Genomic DNA, 24,019 nt, shown 5'->3' on the forward strand with positions numbered 1-24,019 from the left:
ATGTAGAGACGGATCCGATGGGAATTGATAGAATTGGTCAAACGACCTATAGACTCATGAAAATAAGCTTGACGGTCCTCTTAAGCTGACTGTGTGACCCCATGAAATGCCCTCCACCTGTTTGATATTTGGCTTGAAGGAAAGGCTTACTGAGTGCGTTTAATTATAAAAATAAAAATAAAAAGCTTATGCCGTTTTGGTCAAACGCTTCTTTTTTATTTATTTATAAAACGACATGGACCAAAATGATGTCGTTTTGGCCCAACAATTTTTATTTATATTTTTAAAAATGACTTGGCCAAAATGATGTCGTTTTGGTCTAGGTCTTTAAAAAAAAAAAAAAAACACAGTTCCAGCCATTCCAAAGCCCTTCCACCGGATCCCAACCTCTCTAAAATGAGTTTCAGTTTAATAAAAAAAGAGATAGGTAATTCTAATTTGTGTAATTATTCAACGGGTACTCAAAATGATTTGAAGTGCAATGCGAAAGGGATAGGGCCAGGACAGGATAGTAAAGTAGGCAGAAAACTTTTCTCCTCAACCCTAAACCCCAATCTCCACCCCCCAAAACCTTTAACCCCATTGCACCTCCCCACCCCACCCCACCCCAACCCAAAACCCTTTAACCCTCATCTCCTCCATTGCCGCCACCGCCAAAAAAAAAATTTGAACTTTTACACTATGACCCTATGCGGTAAGATTCCTGGGTCCGTTACTGACTACATATAAGGATTTATCTGAAATCCATTTATATTCTTCCTTTATATCTTGTCCAAACTTGCATACATGAGTTGTATTAGTCTAAACAAAAAGTTTATCTTATAATGTCACATTAGTCCATAGATTTGGAATCCTTCCATCCAAAAATGAAGCCTCAAAAGAACGAATTTGGCTTTAACAGAGAAAGGAAATACAAAATATAAAAATTAATTAAAAATACTCGATGAGAAAACATTAATCTTCTATGTCTTCTACCTTCCCCTTTGTTTTCTTCTAACATGGAAGTTACATCGGAGAATCCTTCCAAATGCATTGTTTGACCTCATATGGAATGTGAAATAAGCCATAGTGGAATGTGAAACTCACAAACGAATGAGTTGGATTCGGGTGTGATCGCAATTGAATTTATCCATGGGACCATTTTTGCCCCTACATAACATAACGACACAAATTTTTTTTTTTATTTTTGTTGAACGACACATCTTGAAACTACTAAAAGTCTTATTTGATTGTGTACGATAATGACTTGATTACTAGAAGAAAAACCATATTCCCATTTTAACTAGACCAAAACAACATTTTCAGTTTCAAACACTCTTATCGATCTTATATTGCATTTGCAGAGTAATTTTTTACGAGATGAGATATTGACGTAACTAATATATCCATAGCACGTGTATATTTATTGATATTATACATAAATTAGGACATTAATTACAAGGACATTTCCGTAATTTATCACTGAAGTCTCCCCAGTCTCTATTGACTCGGAGTCAACCCACTAAATTCATTTTCTTATTCGATTTAATCAATTCACAGGTAACTTAGGCTACTCTATCTGATCTGTGTCTAATAATTTTTCAGCCACAAAATGACCGTGGCTTATATATTTGATGCCATAGATGCACAGTAATTGTGACTATAGTGAGTCGTTACATGTCTCATTCATAAATCAAGTTGGATTCATTCATTCATGTCCCTAAGTAATGTCATGTTTTTCTTCTTCTTCTGGTTCATGCATAAAGACATTGAGAAACTACTAAGGATAGTCTACTTTGATCCATTCCCATTTGCAAGCAAAGGAAAATCAAGCAGAACACTAGCTTACTGAAAAAGAAAAGAAAAGTTGAAAGCTACTGAAGTCTCCAAAGAATAGTCTTCTATTAGCTAAATGAACTAGATGAGTATTTCCCTCTTTTCGGCTGAGGTGGCCGACGAAAAGAACTTTTGGTCCTTCTTCTCTTGGATTGCGTAAGCGTGCCGCCACCAAGCTACTGAATGGCTTGGATGAATATATTGCGCTTCTAACTTCTGATCAAGTGATTGATCAGCCAAACAAGAAACCTCCTCTTGACCTAGGTTCTTTCACTTCCTCGGGCTCAAGAATGATTAAGCGTCGTATGGATATTTTTGTGATTCTTATGGGTTCTAAGTTCAAATGATGCAATTAAATTAAAGATGCGATTAAACTTAAAGACAAGAGTTAAAGTGCGATAAAATAGATCAAAGCAATAAACGAAAGTAAATGAAATGAAGAATGCAATAAATTGATCTTGATTGGTCAGAAGACTTGACCTTGGTTGAATTTTAGAACACAACTAAACATCCACTTTAGAAGTTCTAGATGATCCAACTTTGAAAGTTAGATGTATTCAACCCGTTGTTGGAAGTTGAGTTGGGCTTCTAAGTTCTAGGTCTGAATTATGGTGAAATCGTGCATCTTGAGCTATAAACTTCATTGAAGAATAGAACAAAGATATTTTTCCGTGGTCCTCCCCTCCTTCCTCGCTGCTTCCAGTCTTGGAAAAGTGCTTCATGGACTCAACAATCGTCTCAAGTCTTTCATTCTGCAACCAAATTTTTTCGATTTCAATTCCAAAACTAATTATCTCTATATTTTAGATGACAAACATTTGTGCACGTTAATTATTAATACCCTTCTCTCTCTTCTCTTTTCTCTTCCAAAATGGTCGCAAAGTACTCAACAAAGCTTCACTTTCTTCTTCTTCTTCTTCTGTTAACCCGTTCTGCAACTCCATTAAACTTCAGTTTCTCCAACTTCAGTGGCAGTTACTACCCCAACATATCCACAAAAGGTGATGCTTTTTTCGAGGGCGGATACCTCCGCCTCACCAAAAGCGGGGAAGACCAGCAAAAGAACGGCAGTGCCGGCCGAGCCATCTACCGCCAACCCTTCCTCCTCCGCGAAAAGGCCACCGGAAAACTCGCGGACTTCACCACCAGTTTCAACTTCACCATCGACTCGCTCAAACAATCCCCCTACGGCGACGGCCTCGCCTTCTTCATAGCCCCAAGCGGGTCCTTCCTCCTCGAAGACACAAAACCAGCAGGTGGCTACAATCTCGGCCTCCCCGTCAACTTCGCATCTCCAAACGATACCGCTTTCGTGGCGGTGGAGTTTGACATCTACCCATATCCAACGAGCGACCCCCCGTACGATCACGTGGGCATCGACGTCAACTCTCTCAACTCTACCATTTTCAGACGTTGGAAAGGAGGTATTATGGAAGGAAAAACAAATAATGCTACCATTAGTTACAATTCCACTTCAAAAAACCTGAGTATTGCCTTCACTACTTTTGCACCCGATTCGAATGTTACACAAGAGATGACACATTTTTCTGACATTATTGATCTGAAACAGTACTTGCCCGACTTGGTCGTTGTCGGGTTCTCTGCTTCAACCGGTAACTTTATTTCTCTGAATAAGATCATCTCATGGAATTTCAGTTCAACTTCACTAGGTGATCGTGATACTAATTCTAACCGCAAGTCAGGAAATAAGAGTATAGGACTAGCAGTTGGGTTGGGGGTTGGTGGCTGTGCTGTGTTGTTCGGTGGGTTGGGTTTGGGTTGGTTCATCATGTGGAAGAAGAGGGAAAGAGCTAGGGAAAGTAGTGATGAAGATCATCCTGTGGTTGATGAATTGATTGATGACGAATTTGAAAAGGGGGCTGGCCCGAGGAAGTTTTCGTATAGCGAATTGTCTCGGGCCACGAGTAATTTTGAGGAGGGAGAAAAGCTTGGGGAGGGAGGATTCGGTGGGGTTTATAAAGGTTTTATACCAGACTTGAACTCATATGTTGCTGTTAAGAGAATCTCGAGTAGTTCTAAACAAGGACCGAAGGCGTATGCATCGGAAGTAAAGATCATCAGTCGACTTAGGCATCGCAATCTTGTGCAACTGATTGGCTGGTGCCACGAAAGAAAATTCTTACTTGTGTACGAGTTCATGCCAAATGGGAGCTTAGATTCTCATTTGTTTAAAGAACAAAGCTTGTTAACTTGGGAGGCAAGATACAAAATTGCTCAAGGTTTGGCCTCTGGGTTGTTCTATCTACATGAAGAGTGGGAGCAATGTGTGCTGCATAGGGATATTAAATCAAGCAATGTTATGTTAGATTCAAATTTCAACGCAAAACTTGGGGATTTTGGGTTAGCTAGACTTGTGGACCACGGAAAACAGTCGCAAACCACAGTCTTGGCTGGAACCATGGGTTACATGGCTCCGGATTATCTCAACACCGGAAAGGCTAGCAAAGAATCAGATGTCTACAGCTTCGGAGTTGTCGCTTTGGAAATAGCATGCGGGAGAAAACCCATCGATCCAAAGTTTGGAAGTATTCAAAGCAATATGGTTGAGTGGGTTTGGGAGCTTTACGGAGAAGATAGAGTCATTGAAGCTGCTGACCCAAAACTATGTGGGGATTTTGATAAGAAACAAATGGAGTGCTTGATGATTGTTGGGTTGTGGTGTGCTCATCCAGACTACAACATGAGGCCTTCAATACAACAAGCAATTCAAGTGCTTAACTTCGAGGTACCGTTGCCGAATCTCCCATCAAAGATGCCGGTGGCCACCTATTTTGCTCCTCCGAAATCGCTCTCAATGTTGTTTAGAGATATTAGTGGTTCTCAAGGAGGCCAAACTGAGTTGTCCTCAGGCCAAACTAACTCCTCACAGTTCAGCGCACCTTCTTCTACCACAAATTCTCATCCAAAAACTTCACTTGGGTAAGAAAGAAGCCTAACTAAATAATTTTGATTCTAAACTTTTAGAATTTTTGTAATTCCATGTTGTCCTGTACAAGATTATGCATCTCACTCTTTGTTTTGATAATATACAAATTCAATGTAATGTTGTATCAATTTAGTTACACACTAAGAAATGATATATATATCTATACACGTTTATATTTTAAAACCATCATACAAAGCAGTCCTACCCTGTATGTCTTTCCTAAAGACCGGAAGCGCTGAAAAACCTCACCTACTCAACTTTCTTCACATTTGATTCACATCTATTGGTATGATGTGTACAATCATCATCGTATCTTTATGAACGAACGCGTTAAGCAAAATCGTCATGAATTTTTATGACATCAATAATTCTCACTTAAGGATTTGACATGTCTCTCTTGCTCTGTTTGCCCGTGACTTACCAGGAGACGAGACATTAGGTCCCACATTTCATTTTCACAAATCCCACTCATCCAACTGCCAATTACATTTCGTCTTAAAAAAGAAAAAAAATCAATAAACACAAAACGTGTGGGCTTCATTTGGTGTGGGCTTCACTAGTTAATCACTTCGAATTTAGGTTTTTAGTATCAAACTAGCAAATCCACCCGCGCGATGCTGCGGGTTTTGAAATTGCGTCAAATGTGTATAAAGTCGTAAAAATATGTAGGAAACATGGCTTTGTTTATATGTATATTGAGATCTAAATAGTAGCATCATGCTTAGTTTAGTATGTTTAAGTTACAAAAAAATAAATTAAGATAGATAAATTAATAAGATGATATATGTGCTGCTTATTATGTTAAAATACTGGCCCTATTTATATATAAATTGAGATCTAAATAGTGCCATCATGCTTAGTTTGGCAAGTTGAAGTTGTAAAAATACTATGCATATTTTAATATATCAAGCAACTATTAAAACATCAAAATATGAGCAGCCTTGAGCTGCATATTGTTCAAAAAAACTTGTACATACATCTATCTATATTTTAATGGGTGGTGGACATGGATTTTTCTTTTTTGATGTTTCTTGCAAGGGTATCTAGCTGTTGCTGCATTTGTTGCGTAGCTAGCTGATGTTCCTTCTTCTCCATTCAAGAGGTTTTAACTCTGTTGATATAAAATCGGAAAATGGCAAGCGTTAATTATTATGATAGAATTAAGTTAAAAAAGTAAACCAGAGAAATAACAATTTACATACATCAAGCATTCTATTAATCTGATGGATAAAAGTATAAGGTCGATTTTATTGAATCAATTGAAAATAAACTGAAAACAATTGTGACAATTTTAATAGAATCAAATCAAGGGGCGTTGACTCTGTTGGTATAAACTTGGTAAACAGTAGGTGTCAGTGTCGACAAATGAGAAAATTTGAGCAAAGACAATGGCTATTGTTATAGAATTAAGGCCAACAACAAAAACTGCAAAAACCACAATTTAAATTATCTAAAAATACCTAATAACCTATAAACAGAAATAAGATGATCTAGTGACCTAATGAGCAAATTTGTTACAGAAGTAAGATAATCTAGTGTTGAAGTAAGCTATAGAAGCAGCAATGATGTATAAACAGCTATATGTTATAGAAGTAGAATAAAGGTAGAGATAAGACGCTATAGGTTATAGTTTTGTTAATTACATTTAAAACATTTAATAACAATGTTTCAAATTTGAAAAATGTAATTGAAAGTCAGTTCATATGGGAGCTCCAAAAAAATACGGAAAAAAGAAGAAAATTTTAATAATTAATAAAAAAGAGTAAATAAATTTATATATTTATTGAAGTTAAGAAATATTCATACTCCAACTTCTAAAAACAGGGAAGTTTCTTAGTATGAACAAAAATTTCAAGTGACTAAGAGCATCCACAATAGGCTCCCTAAACTACCTCCTTAGACAAATTTTAGGGAGGAACCTTAAAAATGAAACTCTTATCCACCTCCTAAAATAGAGAGTCCTCAAGGAGCTTCTAATCTGAGGAGAGAGAAAAGACTCTTAGAGGCTCCCTATAATTTAATGCTGCTTTATTGAATGAGTATTTCAAACTTTTATTTAATGCTAACTATTTTTTATTTTATTTTTAAATAGAGATGAACCAATCAAAAAAGAGTTATAGCATTTATGACTCTCTAAATTAGGGAGTATGGTTGAAGTTGAAATTTTTTAGAGAGCTCCTAAAATAGCTTTATTATATTTTTAGCTAAATTTTAGCTAAAAAATAAAGAGCATCATTGTGGATGCTCTAAAATATTAGAATCAGGGAGAATTGAAATATATGTACATCACTTGTGTAAACCAAAAAAATTAATGCAAGGCAAATGCTTTAAAATCAAACACATTGGCTCAAAGGAATGAAACCAAATTGCATTCTAAAAGACATTTGAGAAAAATCATATTTTAAAAGAAGAGTTGATAAATTTTCTTTAAAATTGAATCTTAATTGAAGACAATTATGAAAAAGGAAACTTTGCCCAAATTCAATGCAATCAACTACCATTTAATATAGAGAAATTGAGTGGGGACATAAGCTGTGAACAATGAAATATTATGCATGTAATGTGTACATTAATGAGATGAATGAATTGAAAAGGAAAGAGCATAAACTCTGATGTGGAAGTAGGAGAGGAAATTTTGGAACTGCCCTGGGCTTTTTTCTTCTTCAAACCAATAATTAGTAAATTGTCAGAATCTGACACATTTTCTTCTCTTCTCTGGTTTTATGTTTCTCATCGGCAAGACAAATACTCTCATAAGAGATTTCTATACCATTTGAAATGGCAAAACTATGAGATTCTTGCATCATCTGATTTCGTTTGCTATCTCTAGTCCTTTTACGCATTATGTACAGAAATTTACAACCCCAAGCAACAGATTGATAACTGGAAAGGAGAAAAAACATGCATTTATAAAAATTTAAATTATCAATCACACCTAAACTGTAATTAAGCAAAGCAAATGCACCGTGATATTGACAGAACCACAGAAATGAGAATTTTCAATTGTCATAATATTTGGCAATCAATAAGCTACAGCCACCATGCATGCAGTCTTTTGAAAAGTGGATGAAACACTAACCTGTAGTCAAAGAAGCTATCAAGCACTTTGAAAAACAGCCACACAAAAGTAGGATCACAACAGCTATCTAAAATACAAAGACAGAAAAACAAAATTAGGCTAATAAATATAATTTTGGTTTTGCTTGTGAGATAAGACAGTCTCAATTAATGAATCTGTTTCAATACTGATTTTCGTATTGAAGAATATCAAGAATATAGACCCCAACAGAAACTATACTTTTTGTTACATTTCCTTTTCTTACACAAACAAATGAAAACATGAAAATATGACGATATGAATTGAAGACTGGTTTGTTTTCAAATTCCTTGAGAGGAGAATCACATGTTAATTGGTTGAAAAGTAACCAACACCATAAAGGGAAACTAAATAAACACATCACAACTCATTTCAAAATCCATATGCATGCAAGACAGTGTAGACCAATACCAAATGTTCTGTAAAAAACAAATTCGATAAAACCAAACATCGACCAAACCCTATATAATTAGTTAAGCCAATGTGGTCAATTTGTTTCTGGAAATTAGTTCGATGGCCCATAATTGTGACTTGAAACCAACCATTTGCAGAGGTGCAATTTGAAATAAAATTCAGCAACAATCAAAAGAGCGAAAAATAAAGACATTCTAGATTCTAAAACAGGGCTCTGAACAACCTGGTGATCCGCAATTGGTGCATTAGTGCCACATGTGCTACATCTTTGACAGTGTTTTGATATATAGCCAACCTTTAAAAAAAAAAAATATCATCCTCATTGTTAAAAATTGATGATCTTTTCCCACTTTAAAGTTATTTCCACTATGAATTGAAAAAAAAAAACATTTATTAAGAAAAAGTTCTTTCACTAACTGTATTGCAATGAAGATGCTACACTGTCTATTTAAAAACTATTAGATGCTGCATTTGAAATAAAGAGTATACGATTACTGATTATAATGTCATGCTTTTTAATAATGTGTTCTTTAATTTGAATAACTTTGATGCATAATAATCAAGCACCGTGTAGGTTAATGTATATATTCGCAGGGGATGCTTTGATATCAAACTTGCATACCAAAAATTCATCATTAAAAAATTAAGAAGAACAGTACATATGCCTAAATGATCAACACAAATGGGAAATTGATGCCATTGGCTAAAGAAAAATGGAAAACAATTAATTTCTGCCAATTAATTTCAACCAAGAAATTTCCCCATTGCTTAACAGAACCAAAAGCAGGAACCTAAAAGCTCTATCCAAACCAGTAAAATAAGCCAACACTTTGAGAGCACTGCATAGTTTACAACATCTAAGTTTTCTTTTTGGTCATTGGTGGAAATTTCACTATTCATTGTATTTAGCTATTTTTGGTTAATAAATATTTTGATGCCATTTAGTGAAGAATTTAGAACAGATGCTAAATGTAGATGCACCAAGTATGAAACCGGTGGAAGATTTTGAGTAACTGTTTACAACTCAACAACATTTTCCTTGGCACTAATGCATTCAATATCGATCTATTATAATTTAACTCAGGCTTTTTCTGGTTTTTGTAATTCTTTTAGGCATCATATTCAAAAATTACAAATTCCAACCAACACATCGATGGCTGGAAAGGAAAAAATAAACATGGATGAGTTAAATTACAATATTTTTATTACATCGATAGCCTAATCAAGCAAAATGGACGCACATCAACAGTATTGTAGCTATATAAATAAAAAATTCCAAAACAAACATATGAAAACGAATTAAATTCAATTTCTATAGCCTAATCAAGCAAACCATATAAGCAATAACATCACAATGATAGAAATAACAATTTTCAAAGACACAATATCCAAAAACCAATTAGCCACAGTTGATATGCAAGACTTCTTCAAAAGACAAATAGAAAACTGCCCTGTTGTCTAGCAGCAATGGGAAGAGATACCAAACAGTCTAAAAAACAGTTATACAGCACCTGTAAAAAACGCAAAAACCGAAAATTCAGTTTCTTCTTCTCATAAGGCATATAATCCTTTTTTTGCGTTTGAAAATTGTTGAAGTCTATTTTTGTATGGTTGCCATCTTTCTTTAGGACTTGAAGAAAAAATAAGAAGCACACACTTATCCCAACCAATTGTCAATTGACACAATTAGCTAATTCCATGCTCTATTCACAAAACTTAAAACAATTAATTGGAAATTTCAGCCTAGAAACTCAACTCTTGCTTAACATAACCGAAAACACCAACCAAACTGCTCTATCCAAAGCAACAAAAGACCACCTGCAAAATATCAAAAGAAAACATGGTTAAAAAAATAAAAATAAAAAAGAGAGAAGAAAAAGGAAGAAAAAACAGAAAAAATGGAGAAGAAATTAGCTTGCGTATTTTTATACATGCACAATCTTTTCATAAAACCAAAACTTTAGCCTGAGCAAAATCTGCAAGGCAAGAAATCACTCAAGATTACCCAAATTAATGTGTTTTGGGCAAAGAAAAACACTGTAAAAGCACAGGAAAATGGCTGTTTAAATGATCCTAAATGCATATGAAACAAAGAATATAAGATCAAAAGTCACCCTAAACAATCAAGATTTTTTTATATATTTTTCAATTCCATTTTTCTGTTTTCCCTTTTTCCCCTTTAAACAGATATCAAAATTTCATACTCTAATTCAACAATTGAGTCATCTCAAAGTCTTTTCTAACAATCTAAATATCAAGCTCCAATTTGTACTAAACATATATGCCTAAAAATCAACCCAAAACATCAATCAAATGAAACCAAAGGCAGTTACATCTCATTTTTCATGTTAAAAAAGCTCCCTCAAAAAAACAAAACATTTCAAAAAGCTTCAGCACACGAAAAGGCATTAATATATAATCAAAAGCAACATCATGTTGTTATCACTCTTAGCAGCAATCCCTCCAAATACATCATATCTTCCATAAACTAAAAGGAAAAAGTCAAAAATATTAACATATATTTAAGCATAGATCATACATGAAACAGCTTGTCATTAGTTCAAACCACATAAGAATTACTTGGCTTCATTTACAGCCGTACAACCATAGCAATTAGTTCAAATTTATCCCAACCAATTGTCAATTGATGCCATTAGCTAATTACTATGCTCTATTCACATAACCGAAAACAATAAATTGAAATTTCAACATAGAAACGCACCTTTTGCTTAACAAAACCAAAAACAATCACCAAACAGCCCTATCTAAAGAAGCAAAACAACACCTACAAAACATAAAAACAAAACATGATTAAGAAAGAAGAGAAAAAGCAAGAAAAATTTGCAGTTTATGATTTTCTAGTCCCAAAACTGTCCAAATATGTTTTTCTTTGCAGTGTTTTTATATGAGATGCCTGAACTTTGTTAGTCCACTTCTAAAACAAAAGAAAAATCCCGGAAAACAAAAACAAACAGAGATAGAAGAAAACAGAATATCAGCCATCATCAAAATCCAAAGCAAAAATCAGAGTCAAACTTCGCCCAACAGATCAATAGTTGGGAAGGGAAAAAACATTCATGAATTAAACTATTATTTCTTAATTACATCTATAGCCTAATGAAGCAAAATGGACACACACCAACAATAGCACAACTATAGAAATAAGAATTTTCAAACAACACAATATCCAAAAACTAATTAAATAGAGCTTCTATAGCCTAACCAAGCAAAACAGATGTAATCAATAACATTAAATAACTGTGACTCCATGATACCACAAACAAAAATTAGTGCAACCCCAACTCCTCTTTACACCTCCAAACCTCAGACAAAGAAGCTCTCTGCATGTTCAAATTTTATCTCCATTGAAATGTGTTTTGTTTTTCGCTAATTTGTTCCAGATAATAGAGGTAGTGTTCAAACTTAGAAAGAGAGAAGAATTAAAATTCAGAATTAGAATTCAAATATTGGAGGTAGTGTTCAAACTTTGAACATCTCTAACATGACATCACCAAATCAGTAAATATTACATAAAATTAGAATAAAAAAACATAAACAGAAAAACAAAAAATAAAATAAGAAAGCAAATATTAACAACAATAGATCATTACACAATTTGTGTAATTAGTGCCACATGTGCTACATCTTTAACAGTGTTTTGATATGTAGCCAACCTTTAAAATAAAAAAAATAAAAAAACTCATCCTCGTTGTTAAAAATTGATGATCTTTCCCACTTTAAAGTTATTTCCACTATGAATTGAAAAAAAATATATATATTAAGAAAAAGTTCTTTCACTAACTGTATTGCAATACATAACACAACAATTTCTTTTGTTTCTATATAATATCCTAATTTCCTTTGTTTCCATGGAAAATTGGCATTTTTCAAATAAGGAAAAGCCAGAGAACAATTTCATTACGTAGAGTCTCAATTGCATTGCATTGGACACTTGTTTTTTTACTTTATTTTTCAGGTTTAATCCAAAAGAAACAGAAAGGAGGGGAAATATTGTGCAGATAAGATTCAAGTCTCTGACTAACATATTAAAAAAAAAACACACACTGAAAAGCATTATCCTGAACTGAAAGCTTTCAATTCCCATATCAATATCAAAGTCCAAAAAGTCCAACTTCTAAAAACAAAATACATAAAAACCAACCCATGAATCAAAACAGCATAAAAAATAACCCAAAAAAACAGAGAAAATTGCACCAAGATCCATGATCCATCTATTTATAATTACCATCACTCTATATATTAGCTTGCTTTCAGAGCCTTCAACTGTCGAATGAACATCAAACCACTAAAAGAAAGAAAGTCTCTTGACAAAAAATCTCCCAGCCAACAAATTCTTCATATGGAAGAAATACTTGGGAATGGAAGGTATAGTGCTACCACCCTTCTCTTTCTATTTTCTCTTTCTCACTCACACAAACACATATATTCTAGTGTTCCAAACAACCAATGCTCTAATAATAAGAATGAAACAGGGAGCACGGAAGGCTGTATGAGTGAGACTATAAGTAAAGAAAGAGCTGAAGCTGCGAAGAATGATGCAGAACTACCACTCTTCAATTTAAAAAGAGTTTTAGCTGCAACAAACAACTTCAATGTAGCGAATAAACTGGGAGAGGGAGGATTTGGCCCTGTTTATAAGGTGACACTTTCTAAACTGCTTGATAAATAATAATGTACAGTTTATCTAATATATGCTAACTTAGACAGGCCAAAGACATAACAGATTTAGGTTCCTTGAAGGAGGCAGCAAAAATCTTCATTCCAGGTATATTGTAGCATGATTTCTGTTTTCTCAGCCTCTCTAATTCTATAAACCAAAAACTTCAATATATAACTTTAATTTTCTGTAAGCGTTGATCTAGATTTACATTCCCTTTGTCCTGACAACTCAATCGAACATCTCAATCGAAAGTCATCCTAAACAATCAAAATCACAAAACCACTCTCTCACTCAGGATGGAATCGTTGCACAGACTGTGATCTACATAAGCCTGCGGCAATCCTAATATCTAGGATATTATGTTCAATTGTAATTTTAAAGGACAAACCATACACATTCAAGCAAGAACTCTACAGCATGCCTGCTCAATCAGGCCATACAATTTTCAGAACTTATGTACCAAGCATATCGAACTGACAAAGTAAACTATATGTTTCCCCAGACACCATATGCTTGAGAGTCAATCTAGATAAATGGGTTTTAAAACATGAATTATTTCAAGAAGATAAAAGGAAACCTTTCTTTCTAGTTGAACATAGGGAATTTAGGATAGAATTTAAGAACCTGTGACATATACAGAAAAGCTTCGCAGTCAAGAACTATATTTTTCATATACAGAAGCCAAAGTTTAAGCCACATAGCTATGTCTCAGAGCATACGGTGAAAAAATTGACGTGAGCAGAACTTAGAGAGTACACAAAGAAGGGAAGATGGCACTTTATCAGTATGGTTGCTGGTTAATCATTCCCAATTTCTATTTTGTCGAAACCTGATTAATCTTCACTTCTTTTTTCCTTATGTTTTATCAATAATTTTTTCCTCCATATTTAGGATACAGCAACCAAAAGCAGATAACAAAAGGATTTTTTTTTGTTTTTTTTTTTTGTTTTAAAGCACGCTTGGTCTTTGCTTTCCAGTGTTTTATCGGCAACCAAAACAGAAATTGGGAATGATTTCCATTTCTAAGATTTCTCCAAGAGAGCAAAGTCATTGAATCGACAATTGATTAAAAAAATTAATAATAAGAACGATGGAAATACCTGAGCTAATCTGTGAGATTCAATCCCCTTCCTGATAGAACCCAATATGTTGTGAAATATAAATACCTCAGCTCCTCTTATATAGCATCAGGGATTACCCAAGAACCTGAAATCAAATTAACCAAATAAATGAACCCAAATTCGTAAAAAATAAATCAAAAATACCCTAAAGATAGAACATGGCTCACACCCACGTTCTACAAAGGACGAAAAATCTCCCAGCCAACAAACAAATTCATGAAATGAAGACCAAAAGATCTGTTAAAAAGTTGACGGGATGCATACCTGAAGACAAAGGATGCAAAAACTCGCAAGCAAGAAAGATGGAAGACGTCTGAGTCGAAGGCTGTAGAAACGATGAGAAATCTCGCGACCACAAATCTGTGAGACGAAGACTAAAAGTGTGGCTGGATTTGCAGCGCACCTCCCAAGCGAAAATCGACGGCCCCCCACGCATGTCTAACAATGAATGCAGATCTTCCATGGCTGCCCCCCAACCAGCTGGTTCGAAATGGACTGAAAATGGACGCCTTCTCTGAGCGAACGAAACGTTCGCAGGGGAGGGGAAGGGGCAAAAAGGGAACAGAAGAAGATGTTTAGTTGAGGGTAGTTTCGTCAATTTACTGTTATGAAGAGAAAACAAAACAAAAAACAACAGTAAAATGAGGGGCATTTCCGTTATTATACTGTGCTTAGGAACAGTGTTTAGTTGGATTGAGCTTTAGTATATATATAATTTTTTGTTACAAACCTAAAATCAAATTCAAAAGGACCATTATATATACCCTAAATAATCAACAATATCAATAAATAGGATCAAAGTTGAAGACAATTGAGTAGACGTGATATATTCACAATGCATCATGTTAGACGCCAAACGTAGAGAAGTCGCACAGTCCGCACATTAGTTTTTACCTTTTAGATTTCTTCCTCTGTGAGGCTCTGTGAAGTTGCACAGTCCGCACATCGTCGGCATTGAATATTTTGTTAGTCATATATAGCTACAAACTTGTAGTATTGATGGGTCTAATCCCATTTTTTTATTTTTTATTTTTTTTAGTATAAGTGATAGTCTAAAACTACAAGATAGGGAGATTTCTCACACACACACAACTATAATGCCTTGAAGATTCGAACTTGAAACCTCTAGTCTACAAGTTGATGCCTTTCCACTGAGCTAGACCTCTAATCCAATTTTCTTAGTTGATATTCTTTGAGTTTGACCAGATCATATTTTGGCATTTTTGTGTGAGGAAAGACAGCTTGATATGAACATATGACAATGCCAACGGGATCTACCGAGTGAAAAAGTGCCTTGAATTATAGACCGGAGGTCTCACGTTCGAATCCCCACGACATCATAATTGTGTCTATGTGTGAGAAATCCCCCCTCCCCTTGTGTGTATGTGTGAGAAATCCCCCCTCCCCTCTTGTTTAGACTTATACTAAAAAAAAAAAGAAAAAGAATAGATGACAATAGATTTAAGACCAAAAAGGAAAAAAAATGATGAGTTGCTACTTTACATGCACTACTATTATTAGGCAAACCTAGTACATTTCTTAAATTAAGTGTTTCATTTAATGTACACTATCACTTTTCTTGTTTCATTTCTTGTGATTGTGTTTAAATTAAGTGTTCTTAACATATTCAAACTGGATTTGCTTATAAACTATCAAGTTCTCGTGAGAACGACCTCGTATTTACAAATCTATACTCTAATAGATTCGTACACTTGCGAGTATTTTAATTGGATAGTTAGCGTATTAATTTACGCCCGTTATCAATGCAACATTGCTACTTTACATGCACTACTATTATTAGGCAAACCTAGCACATTTTTTAACTAGTACCCTATGAATTGTAAAGAAACTTGTAGCTCAAATAGTTAAAAGTTTTTAAAAATGCTTCTTGAGAACTGAAAATGTGTGGTAGAAAATCTTATCAGTATTTTTAGGTCATGGAATTTGATATCTATAAGGATATAAAGAGTCATACATTGGGGACCCTACTTTCCAACATGTGGTATTGACATCAACTCTCTCAATAGTCTATTACCAATAGTACATGGGATGGTGGTATTATGAATGGACAAGAAAATGGTGCTACCATTAGTTATAATTCTACCTCACAAACTCTTCTGGTTGCCTTCACTACTATTTTAAATGGTACCCAAGTGAGTAGTTATCTAAATCAGAGAGTTGATTTGAGCTACTTGCCGGATACGGTCATTGTCGGGTTCTCTGTTGCCACGGGTGCTAAATTTGTTGTGCATATGATCACCTCTTGGAATTTTAACTCTTCTCCCAATGATGACAATGGAACGAGCGGAGTGAACTCGGTAGTTCCTCTGCCAAGCATTAGTTTCAACGAGGACAACCAGCGGTTGCATTGGGTGTTGGTGGATGCATTACCTTGGTTGGAGCTTTATGCTTTGTTTGCTTCATCTTGGGGTGGAACAAGCTGAAAACAAGAGGAGAAAGTGAGGAAGATCCCTGCTAAATGATTGCATTGACGAATTCGAAAAGCGAACATGCCCAGGAAGTTTTCCTACACAGAGTTGGCTCATGCAACGAGAAATTTTGAGGAGGGAGAAAAGCTCGGAGAGGGAGGGTTTGTTGCGGTTTATAGAGGCTTCTTAAAAAGCTTGAACTCATATGTTGCTATTAAGAGAATGTCTAAGGAGTATACGTCTGAAGTAAGAATCATCATTCGTCTTTTTGATCGGGAAGGAATTTGGGAATTTTGACTATATCGTTGCGTAGAGCACAACGAGATGAGTCCGTAGACATGTAGTGTGCTCGAATTGGAGTTGTAACGAAGAATATACGAGCAAAATACCTTTAGTGGCATAATCGTAATTTTGGCAAAAAAGGTTTGTTAAAAATCTGATTTTCCTTTCTCTCTCTCTCTCTCTCTCTCTCTCTCTCTCTCTCTCTCTCTCTCCACGCACTCTCTCTCTCTCTCTTTTGAAACTCCGCCCGGCCATGGACAGGGACCGGTGCCAAAAGGACCGGCCACCGTCAAGACTCGGGCCTTCATCGACATCGGCCGCCCGGCTGCCACGCCGCAAAAACGTGATTTTTAGGCGGGTTTTCGCTCGAAACATCACTGGCTCTGATCTTTCTCCTCCGGCCGCCATTTTTGGTGATCAAGGTATGGAAATTCATCCATTCTTCATAATCTAGCTGATGGTTGGGTAGAATTGGACCAATTTTGAGCTTAGGCAGCTTGATTTTCGAATTGGATTTTGGTCGGTTTTAGGATCGCGATTCCGGCCACTTCCGGTCACTTTTTGGGGTAGGTCCAAGAACAAAAGTGGTTCCAAATAGGGTGTTACACTTAGGGTCGGAGTCTTGAGCCATGATTTTGAGATTATCTAGTGAAGCGTAATCGCTTTGGACACCCACGCGATGCCGGCATGTGTGGCGGCGAGTGGGCACTGTAGAAAAAGGGCATTGTGTCCCGACGTAATCTCATGGTCCTCACGAGTGCGTAGGTGTGCTCGGATTTCAATTCGGATGTCGTTTGACTATCGAAGGAATTTTGCCTATTGTGCATTATCCGGGTTCGATAGGTTTGAACCATTGGATAGTCTTGAATTTAATATATGATGATAAAGACATCCTTAGGATTGTGTAGGATTCGACGGATCGTAAAACAGAGTCCCGGATACTCCGGAAATGCCAACCCTAGTGCTAGGTTTACAGTAACCGTTTGATTGTGCGATCGTGAGCGATCCGACTGTCCGATCTGGACCAAACTTGCAGAACGTGTATCCTAAACCTTGTGGAACCCATAGGAACTTTCGGATAAGAAATCGGAGGTCGTGGGCCCCATTGGCCCGTTTGACCAAGTTGAAGTTGGGGTAGTTGGACCCCTCGGTTGACCGTGAGTCTTCCGAGGTAGTTTCATCCTTCGAAAGGTATTAGGATAACCTTTTTATCGAGTCTTAATTGTTATTTGAGGTTAAATTGGAAATTGATTCTATTTGGGAATTTCTTTAAAGGTTGTTGCTTATCATTAATTAATATTATTTGATTATAAATAAAGTATAATGTTCTAATTGTGTGGTACAATATTTTATGGAATTGGTGTGAAAACAAGCGTTGAATAATATTTAAATTGTTCTAGGATCTTTATGAAATTTATGTTTATGTGCATGATCGTTGGTTAAAAATAATATTATTTCCACTGATTAAATTACGTTGCAGTCTACTATAGACTGGTATTGCTAAATGGGGATTATCTCTATTAGTTTGGATAATTGAGAGTTATAATTATTCGGAATACAGATTACAGATGTTGAGTACCATCCCACAGATACTAGACTTCCCATACGTGGCGTTGGATTTTCTGGCGTATGGGGAGATTATGTGATTATTAGGTCTCACGTGGCGTTGGATTTTCCGGCATGAGACAGACCCCATACGTGGCGTTGGATTTTCCGGCGTATAGGGAGATTATGTGATTATTAGGTCTCACGTGGCGTTGGATTTTTCGGCGTGAAAGAGACCCCATACATGGTGTTGGATTTTTCGGCGTATGAGGGGATTATGTGATTATTAGGTCTCAGGTGGCGCTGGATTTTTCGGCATAAGACAGACCCCATACGTGGTGTTGGATTTTCCGGTGTAAGACAGGACCCCATATGTGGTGTTGGATTTTCTGGCGTATGGGGGGATTATGTGATTATTAGGTCTCACACGTGGCGTGAGATTCTTCCGGTGTGTAAGACAGACCTCATACGTGGCGTTGAATTTTCTGGCGTATGGGGAGATTATGTGATTACAGGGGAATGAATAGAGGATTGTTATATTATATTAGGAAAGGCAGATGTGAAAAAGGATTGTATTTGGTAGGATGTGATTCAAAGGAAAAGGGAAAGGAATAATTCTAGAATGTATTAATTGGTATGGCTATAATGGTTTCTATGTTATTAGAACCAGGATTTTTGTTAGGAAGAACTACGTGTGGCTTGATCCCTCTGTAAGGGTACATAGGTAGCCTGGGGTCCCACCTGGGTGTAGCCACGAACTAAAGACATTCATGAAACTTTATTTTGGTCGTTGGATCTAATCTCACTGGTTATGGTGTTTGGATGAGTTTAGTGCCGACCATGTCGGTGGTTTTAAAGCTCGTTTGAGAACAAGGCTGGGTTTAGTGATTATTCTCTTTTTCATCGGTTTAAGTGAGAGTGTTGTTAAAGTGTGGTTGAGGCCAAGATAGGATTGTAACCCGTATTGGATTGTGTACGATTTGGGGCTAAGTGCTTAAACTACATACGTTTGTATTAGGAGGTTAAACCTCGCATGCTTAAAATTTGGGAAATTAATTTATGTTATTTTCCGTGGGCATTCATAAATGAGTTTGAGTTTATTTTATCTACATTGTTCAATGCGTTATTTTGATTTAAGAACATTGCTGGAGGTTCTGTTTCCGTTTATGTGAAGGCCGAAGGCCGATCATATGAATTGCATGAAATTATATTGTGCATGCTGTCTATTGGGATATTAAATTGTGAATTTTGTGCAGGTTGAAATTTTGGGAAATGTTCAATTTACAAGAGGAGACTCTGCTAAAGACCGAGACTTTCTACCAAAATTTTGGCAGAGTCTTCCCTAGAAAGTGACGGAAGGAAGAAGAAGATGGGAAAAAAATAAAAATAAAAATAAAGGCGTTGGGAGAGATGAGATATGTTGAGAATAAAAATTACAAAAGAAAGAAAAAGAGGGGTTGATTTGGGTGCATCTTCAGATGCACATGCATGCTCTCACATTTTTATTATTATAATATTTATTATTTAGAGTAACTATTACTAATTATATAGAGGGAAGGGAAAAGATAGTGAGAAAGATTCCATCCATATATTTTTATTAAATTATTATTGTAAATATTTTATTATGGGAAAGATTATCCTCTTATATTTTATTACATTATTACTATTTATGCATCAGTTACAATAAAATTTATTATATTTAAATCATTAAACACAAATAATGGTGACTAATTTGGTTAAGAGCGTTGTTATAATACGTACGTATAACATGTTATAACACAAAGAAACAGACCTGAATAAAAAACAAAGACACAGGAGACATTTATCCCCCTCCGTAAATTACTCCTCGTGTCTGTTTTCCATCACAACTTCCTCCCTCCTTCCTACTAGAATCAAAAAGTTGAAAGCTTCATTGACTTGGAGTCAACCCACTTGTCAGGAAACTTCAAGTCTTGCCGGTATACTTCAATTCCAGCTCTACCTGCTCTGGCTTGCTCTATTTATGATGACAAGCAATAATGCAAGCTCCACTCTCTCTCAGAGTCTCATGCTCTCCCCCAAAATGGTTGTCACCTGCAACTCTTCCATCAGCATATTCACACTACAACCAACCAAGCTTTACTTCCTCCTTCTTCTTCTTCTCTTCTTTCTGTTAACCCCTCCTGCAACTCCATTAAACTTCAGTTTCTCCAGCTTCAACAGCAATGACGCCACCACTATATCCAGAGAAGGCGACGCTTATTTCGACACCGAATTCCTCCGCCTCACCAAAAGCGCTGCCGACGTCGCAATAAACGGCAGCGTAGGCCGAGCCACCTACAGCCAGCCCTTCCTCCTCCGCGAAAATGCCACCGGAAAACTCGCAGACTTCACCGCCTTTTTTAAGTTCGCCATCGACTCCAACAACAACACCAACTACGGCGACGGCCTCACCTTCTTCATCGCCCCAAATGGGTCCTCACTCGACCCAACAATAGCCGGCGGAAGCAGCCTCGGCCTCCCCGTCAACACCACGCCTTCGTCAAACGACGCCGTTCCGAGGAACCAGTACCCTTTTGTTGCCGTGGAGTTCGACATTTACCAGAATGTACAGCCAATCATCAACGACCCCAGGCACAATCACGTGGGCATCGACGTCAATTCACTCCACTCTGTTATTTACCAGAATTGGAGTGCAGGCATTTTGCAAGGGAAGGAAAATAACGCTACTGTTAGTTATAATTCAACCTCAAAAAACCTGAGTGTTGCATACACTACAATTCTGGATGATGTCCAAGTGATTAATTATCTTGATTACACGGTTGATTTGAAAGACTATTTGCCGGATTGGGTGGTTGTTGGGTTCTCTGCTTCAACGGGCAGCTCTGTTGCTCTGTTTAAGATCGTCTCATGGAATTTTAATTCAACGTCGCTGGTTGATCACCATAAGGTCGACATTGCAACCGACAACACGACATCGGTTGTTGCAGTTCCTGCGCTGAGCCCCGTTGCCAGTGCTTATAACCCCAAGCCAGGATATGATCGCAGGATTGGACTAGCAATTGGGATCAGTATTGCTGGATTTGCTGTCTTGGTTGGTGGGTTGGGCTTGGTTTGGTTCATTATGTGGAAGAAGAGAGGGACTGGGGACACTAGTGATGAAGATCCCATGGTGAATGAATTGAAGGATGATGAGTTCGAAAAAGGGGCTGGCCCGAGGAAGTTTTCCTACAGCGAATTGGCTCGAGCCACCAGTAATTTTTCGGAGGAAAAAAAGCTTGGAGAGGGAGGGTTCGGTGGGGTTTATAAAGGCTTTATACCGGACTTGAACTCATATGTTGCTGTTAAGAGGATATCGAGGGGATCTAAACAAGGACCCAAGGAATATGCATCGGAAGTAAGGATTATCAGTCGAGTTAGGCATCGGAATCTTGTGCAACTGATTGGTTGGTGTCACGAAAGAAAGTTCCTACTTGTGTACGAGTTCATGCCTAATGGTAGTTTAGATTCTCATTTGTTCGAAGAAGAAAAGTTGTTAACTTGGGAGGCAAGATATAAAATTGCTCAAGGTTTGGCCTCTGGGTTGCTCTATCTACACCAAGAATGGGAACAATGTGTGCTGCACAGGGATATCAAATCCAGCAACGTTATGTTGGATTCAAATTTCAACGCAAAACTTGGGGATTTTGGGTTAGCAAGGCTTGTGGATCACGGAAAACAGTCGCAGACCACAATCTTGGCTGGAACCATGGGCTACATGGCTCCGGAATATGTTAATACAGGAAAGGCTAGCAGGCAGTCAGATGTCTATAGTTTTGGAATTGTTGCTTTGGAGATTTCGTGCGGGAGAAAACCCATCGATCCAAAGTTTGGAAGCTCTAAAGTCAATATGGTTGAGTTGGTTTGGGAGCTTTACGGAGAAGATAGAGTCATTGAAGCAGCTGACCCAAAATTGTGTGGGGATTTTGATGAGAAACAAATGGAGTGCTTGATGATTGTTGGGTTGTGGTGTGCTCATCCAGACTACAATATGAGGCCTTCAATACAACAAGCGATTCAAGTGCTTAACTTCGAGGTTCCGTTGCCGAATCTCCCATCAAAGATGCCGGTGGCCACCTATTTTGCTCCTCCGAAATCGCTCTCAATGATGTCTAGAGATACTAGTGGTTCTCTAGGAGGACAAATTGAGTTTTCATCAGGCTGTGGTTACAACACTAATTCCTCACAGTTTAGCGCATCTTCTTCTACCACAAATTCTCATCCAAAAATTCCACTCGGGTAAGAAATAAGTCTAACTCAATAATTATGATAACCTGGATCCTAAACATTTGGAACTTTTTTGAATTTCAATGTTCTATGTGGTAATTGCCTGAACGGATATTCTTTGACCAGATCATGATGCGTTGTGAGGAAATACATTTTGATGAAAAAAAATGAAGGGATGACAAGGATGAAGATGGCGCCTTGCTCTTTCTCTGTGGTTCACCAATTAAGAACATGTCTTACAGATCCCTGTTTTACTGAAAGACTTCCTCTTCATGACTTATGACATTGTGATTAAGATATTTGTTAAAGTTTTAAGTGTTGTTGGATTTGTCTGCCATATTCTGTTTTTAAGAGTTATCAAAGTTGTAATGTGTTTGATTTGGAAAGTGCAAAAATTGATTGTATATAAGAATTTGGAAGGAAGCATATATAATTGGGTAATTTCACTTTACCTCACCACCATACCCTCTCGTCGCAGCCCATCACCTCCCCTTTCTCTTTCTCTCACCCTCTGTCTCTCTTCCCTATGTCAATAAAGACATATTCATATCCGCCGTCAAGTCCCACCTCAGAAGCTCCCTCCTTCTCTCCCACCCCAGATCCATAGCCGCCATAGCCCGAGGCCTCAACCACTGGCACAAGACCCCCCACCTCAACTTCGATCGCCACATCATCGTCGTCCCCAACCCCGTCACGGCCGCATCGCATTTTGACCGCCAGACCGCGGGTATGGTTTGTGGGTTCTGCTAATTGGGTTTGTAGGTATGGTTTGTGTCAGCTTGATTTTTGTAGTGGAGTTTGCATTGAGGATCTTGTTGGTTTAGCCACACTCCCCATAATCTCCTAGGGTGATGAAATTCAGGGCGGAAGATTGAAGGTTACTGGACTCTCGCACCAACTCTAAGAAATTGAAATTGAAGGTTAGAGCATCTGACAGTGAGGGAGAAAGTAGAGGTTGGGGTGTGGGTGTTGGTTCCAGCAGTGCAACCAAGGGGAGGGCTTTGTTTGGGGGTTAGGAATTGGACCCAGCAGACTGGGCTGGCCCGAGTTTTCCCCTGGCATCCTATTTTTTTTAACGTTGGTGCAAAAATTTGATCGCGCCGCTACAGTGCTGCCAACGGCTCTCTTCCATGTGTCGCACTCTAGGCTCTCTGATAAGATTTTTTCCTTTAATCCAACGGCAGTTAATTTTTGTGCAATAAAAACATGAAAAAAAAAAACCAAAAAATTACTGAATTTTTTTTCTATAACTACCAACCAATACTCGATATGAATTTTGAAATTTATCTGAAATTTGAAACCGAAAATTTTATCCGATATGAATAGTATTGACACGTAGGAACCCAAAAATTTTATAGGAAAATATTATATAAATTAATTGTTTAGGTAAAAACAGTTGTAAAAAAACAAAAAAAATGAATAGTATTTGCCATGGCAAATGAC

The 24,019-nt window shown here is 37.0% G+C and overlaps 1 protein-coding gene, 1 long non-coding RNA gene and 1 pseudogene across 6 annotated transcripts; 2 read left to right on the forward strand and 1 right to left on the reverse strand.

Moving 5' to 3' along the window:
* Nucleotides 1–2,317: 2,317 nt before the first annotated feature.
* LOC103326038 (L-type lectin-domain containing receptor kinase IX.1 pseudogene) lies at nt 2,318–4,929 on the forward strand (annotated as a pseudogene).
* A 708-nt stretch (nt 4,930–5,637) lies between these two features.
* LOC103325523 (uncharacterized) lies at nt 5,638–14,712 on the reverse strand. 4 transcript variants are annotated; one of them, XR_016125588.1, is made up of 5 exons: nt 14,340–14,712; nt 14,055–14,160; nt 10,996–11,058; nt 7,842–10,091; nt 5,638–5,873 (listed from the first exon to the last, which is right to left on the reverse strand). It is a non-coding gene; the product is annotated as an uncharacterized LOC103325523 (long non-coding RNA). The 4 variants fall into 4 exon arrangements; XR_016125589.1 differs by lacking the exon at nt 10,996–11,058 and having other exon boundaries at nt 7,842–7,908; nt 8,497–10,091; nt 14,340–14,711; XR_016125590.1 differs by lacking the exon at nt 10,996–11,058 and having other exon boundaries at nt 7,842–8,568; nt 9,785–10,091; nt 14,340–14,709.
* Nucleotides 14,713–20,174: 5,462 nt separating this feature from the next.
* Nucleotides 20,175–23,014, forward strand: LOC103325998 (L-type lectin-domain containing receptor kinase IX.1-like). 2 transcript variants are annotated; one of them, XM_008228196.3, is made up of 2 exons: nt 20,175–22,588; nt 22,703–23,014. In XM_008228196.3, the coding sequence occupies exons 1-2, from the start codon at nt 20,334–20,336 to the stop codon at nt 22,707–22,709; spliced, it is 2,262 nt and encodes a 753-aa protein (XP_008226418.2). In that variant the 5' UTR covers nt 20,175–20,333; the 3' UTR covers nt 22,710–23,014. The 2 variants fall into 2 exon arrangements, with proteins under 2 accessions (XP_008226418.2, XP_088904539.1); XM_089048413.1 differs by having other exon boundaries at nt 20,205–22,705.
* Nucleotides 23,015–24,019: the final 1,005 nt, after the last annotated feature.

The sequence above is a fragment of the Prunus mume genome, linkage group LG3, assembly GCF_029339155.1.
Source record: "Prunus mume cultivar Tortuosa linkage group LG3, ASM2933915v1, whole genome shotgun sequence".
NCBI lineage: Eukaryota > Viridiplantae > Streptophyta > Magnoliopsida > Rosales > Rosaceae > Prunus > Prunus mume.

Bases quoted from the DNA above. Each gene is read 5' to 3' on its own strand.
- LOC103325998 (XM_008228196.3), top strand. From the start codon at position 20,334: ATGATGACAAGCAATAATGCAAGCTCCACTCTCTCTCAGAGTCTCATG.